The 3798-nt window shown below is 47.1% G+C and overlaps 1 protein-coding gene across 1 annotated transcript; it reads right to left on the bottom strand.

Moving 5' to 3' along the window:
* Window positions 1-382: 382 nt before the first annotated feature.
* On the bottom strand, window positions 383-3408 carry LOC126252025 (cuticle protein 38). Its single transcript, XM_049952811.1, has 2 exons — window positions 3365-3408; window positions 383-957 (listed from the first exon to the last, which is right to left on the bottom strand). Exons 1-2 carry the CDS (start codon window positions 3374-3376, stop codon window positions 442-444), a joined length of 528 nt encoding a protein of 175 aa, XP_049808768.1. The 5' UTR covers window positions 3377-3408; the 3' UTR covers window positions 383-441.
* Window positions 3409-3798: the final 390 nt, after the last annotated feature.

Raw genomic sequence — 3798 nt, 5'->3', positions numbered from 1 at the left:
TTCATCCTACAGCCCAGCTGTTTTGTCCAGCAAAGGAGCCAGTGCTTGGGAACCAATTAGTGTAAATAGGGCAGTAAGATGTTGGCTCCAACGTTGACCAATTGAGTGATACCTTGCCGGCATACGAGGTCTTCCCAGCAAGGTGGCGTAAGGCCGTCGCACTGAACGAAGATTATATTGAAAAATAAATTTTTGTAGCAAAAAGAGTTGGGAGTAATATATTGTATTGGAATCCTAAATAAAACCAATCTGCTTTCAGAAAAGAAATATGTTGCATTACTTATTGAATTCCAATCCTGTTTGGCAGTCATCTGATGAATCATTATCATTGCTCATTAATATACTGAAAAGGAAGGTTTCGTGAAAAATAAGGAAACAAATGTTAGCGATTTTTAATTAAATATTTATTGGTGTCATCAGACTAATAAATAAGTGGTTGACTTAACCGTAGACCTTGGCAACGGGGGCAGCTCCGTAGGCCAGACCACCGTAGCCGTAGCCGATAGCGGGGGCGGCGTAGGCGGCGGGGGCGGCGTACGCGACGGGGGCGTGGGCGACAGCGGGGGCGGCGAGAACGCGGGCCGTCTGGGAGATCCTGTAGGTGTTAGCCACGGAGGCGGCGGCGGGCACGGCTGCGTGGGCCACGGCCACGGGGGCGGCGGCGGCGTAGCGGGCGTAGCCCAGGGCAGGGGCGGCAGCGATGGCGGGGGCGGCGTAGCCCACGGCGGGGGCGGCGTAGGCGGCGGGAGCGGCGTAGGCGGCGGGAGCGGCCAGGACGCGGGCCGTCTGGGAGATCCTGTAGGTGTTAGCCACGGAGGCGGCGGCGGGGGCCACGGCGTGAGCCACAGCCACGGGGGCGGCGTAGCCCACGGCGGGGGCAGCGTAGCCCACGGCGGGGGCGGCGTAGCCTCCCAAGTAGCCGGCCGAGGCGGCGGCGATCAGAGCGGACAGGACGACCTGTGGGAACGAAAGACATCGCGGGTAATCATATTGCAAATGACGACGCACTGTTCACTGACCGTGGAAATGGAAAGAACTCTGCCTTTCACAAATCATATGAAGCCTAAAGCCACATTTGTGTATCAAGTTTTTCTTTAGTCTGAACTTTGCCACGTTTACACGTGTGAAAAAAAGTTATGTCGATTTAATATCCAGTTTCTTACCGAGCGAGGTGGCGCAGTGGTTAGCACACTGGACTCGCATTCGAGAGGACGACGGTTCAATCCCGCGTCCGGCCATCCTGATTTAGGTTTTCCGTGATTTCCCTAGATCACTTCAGGCAAATGCTGGGATGGTTCCTTTGAAAGGGCACGGCCGATTTCCTTCCCCATCCTTCCATAATCCGAGCTTGTGCTCCGTCTCTAATGACCTCGTTGGCGACGGGACGTTAAACACTAATCTCCTCCTCCTCCCCTTTTCTGACCTATTCTCAAGTGCAAAATGTAAGTTACAAACCGAGTAGTAGGCGAAGAAATATTTGATTTATTCTCAGTTTCCTCGCAAAACTAAAATACGACAATACAGCAGTTCATGTTGTGAAGAAGTTGCTTTTGGAAGATTATTTATGTTATATATATGTTCAGTTGTATCATTCATCAGAAGACATCTTCTAGATTACCCGGAAACTGTTAGTGTTTAACAGGAAAGCAGCGGTAGCTGTTGTGTGCAGGGTATATTAACTGGTGAACAGAAACACACATCTCAACTCTTTACGGAGAAAGGGTATGGTGCAAAGTGCGAATTATTTCGTCATCCTCCCAGAGATAGGTATCTGCGGTCTACAGCTGTCTGAAAATCAACAGAGGCGAAATATTTCACTGTATCAACGATAACAGGAATTCCGCAAACGTTGCATTATTGCTATATTAAAGTGCAGTGACTCACTTGTTTGTTATTTACTCCTTTCTTCCCATTATCTTTTTGGTACATGAACTAGAAGTTGCAATTCTGATCTAATTCGTAACACGATTGCTTTATAGTCTCACAATTTTCAGCATAAACCTACAATTCAAATAAATAAAGTGGGAGATCATTCTCTAATAGAATGAGTAGTAGAGTGTTAAAAGTGTCGCATAGGGTTTCAAAACAGTGATATGAAATTTATGACTCCCACACTACTCCCCGCGATGTGTAACCTATTACATATTATTGCTTAAGATATGTACTGTAAGGATGTAGGCCGCTTCCCTAAACGAGTTGAGACCAATATCGGAGTAATTGCTTCTGCTATAGGCACAGTCGTTTTTTCCTGCATCATTCTCTAACTGATCCTATGGCCCATATGTGGCCATCGTAATGTAAACCGGATTATAAACTGTTCGCTTGATTCTGCACCTAGTGTCACGGTTTTTCCGATAGTTTTAAGTTCTGAGCAATGCCTGAATCGGTCTTGATATGTGTCAGGCTCTTGAGCATCTACTGAGGTATGTGTAAAGTCTCGAGCATATATTATTGTAGTGCAATAATCAAGAAGACAAGAAACTCTATTTCGTTACGGACAGTCAAGATAGCGTATATTTCACCAAAAGAGAAGTAATTTTACCCTGACGGATTTTGTTGCTGAACTCCTGGATTTTAAATTTTAGCGCTCCGCGTTTTCAGTGATTGACATGTCGATCGCGCTGACGTATCTCTTTATTCGGCCACAAGATTTAGTGGTGCTTACTCAAGAGCGTAGCTTCACTGCAGATCAGTAAGTGATTATCAGTTGTCTCGTCCATGAATTTTACTTCAGCAGTTAGTGGTTAACAGCTTAGAGAACGGGATGAATGCTTCTAGCAGTCTATACGGCAGTTTCTTTGAACTGGAACAGTGCTTTCCTAGCTACGACCCGATTGCGAATGGTATGCCTTCCCTTTCTCCTATATTTGAACTGATTGCCCAGCTTACAGTTTAATTCAGTCTGCGAACCACAGAGATGATTATGTTTTTACACGCCTACAAATGATTACGAAAGATGAAAGAAACGGTAAATGAGGGGTAAAATCCCAGCATCGTCTGGAAACTGAATCATAAAAACTAGGATTAGTACTCTGACACTTATTCACCTAGCCACGGAATTTATCTATTTTTTAATACGAGAGATACATCGGACAGGTTGATGTTATCGTGGTCCGTACTCTGTCTCAAGTAAGTAAACATTACACTGGTACAACTGAAGCTAGTATGGGCGGCGTCACAGCAACTGTGGCCTACATAATCGTAACGCACAGCTTTCATGTCATACGGGACCAAGTCACTATTAGGAAAACTACTATCCGTTTGATACTGCGCTGCGCTATTAACGATATAGTATTAAGAGATTGGTGAAAAAGAAGTACGGTTATTTAATCCTTAGAGGGTAGCAAACATGGTCCGTACTCACCAGCTTGTACATGTTGGTTGGTTGGGTGGTTGCGTTCGGTCTGCTGTGGTGATCGAATGTGCCGTTGAGGAGACGAGGCGGCGTTTTATAGGGTCGAATGGCGGCCAAGGGCGGCCACACCTGCTCCAATAGGCCCGCTGCACCGATTTGGCAACCGCAAAATAGGAGGCGGGGCGCTGGACAGCGGGCAGCTGCCAGCTGGTACCAGCCGGGCCGCCACACGCCGAGACACCGGGCCGGTCAGAACATTGTGTTCACCGCACCCACTGGCGCCGCGGAGGGTTTCTGTAAGTCGTTGTAATAAAGGACCCGTCGCATGCTCCTATAAGTATCAAATACTGATACTGATTGCAGTATGCGAAATTAACTATGGGAAAAGATTTTGGTAGCACAGGAGACGAAACCGGAAACTGTAGTCCCAGAGGCAGTCGTCA

This window comes from Schistocerca nitens, chromosome 4, assembly GCF_023898315.1.
Source record: "Schistocerca nitens isolate TAMUIC-IGC-003100 chromosome 4, iqSchNite1.1, whole genome shotgun sequence".
NCBI classification, from domain to species: Eukaryota; Metazoa; Arthropoda; class Insecta; order Orthoptera; family Acrididae; genus Schistocerca; species Schistocerca nitens.
This window is presented reverse-complemented; position numbering and strand designations above follow the sequence as displayed.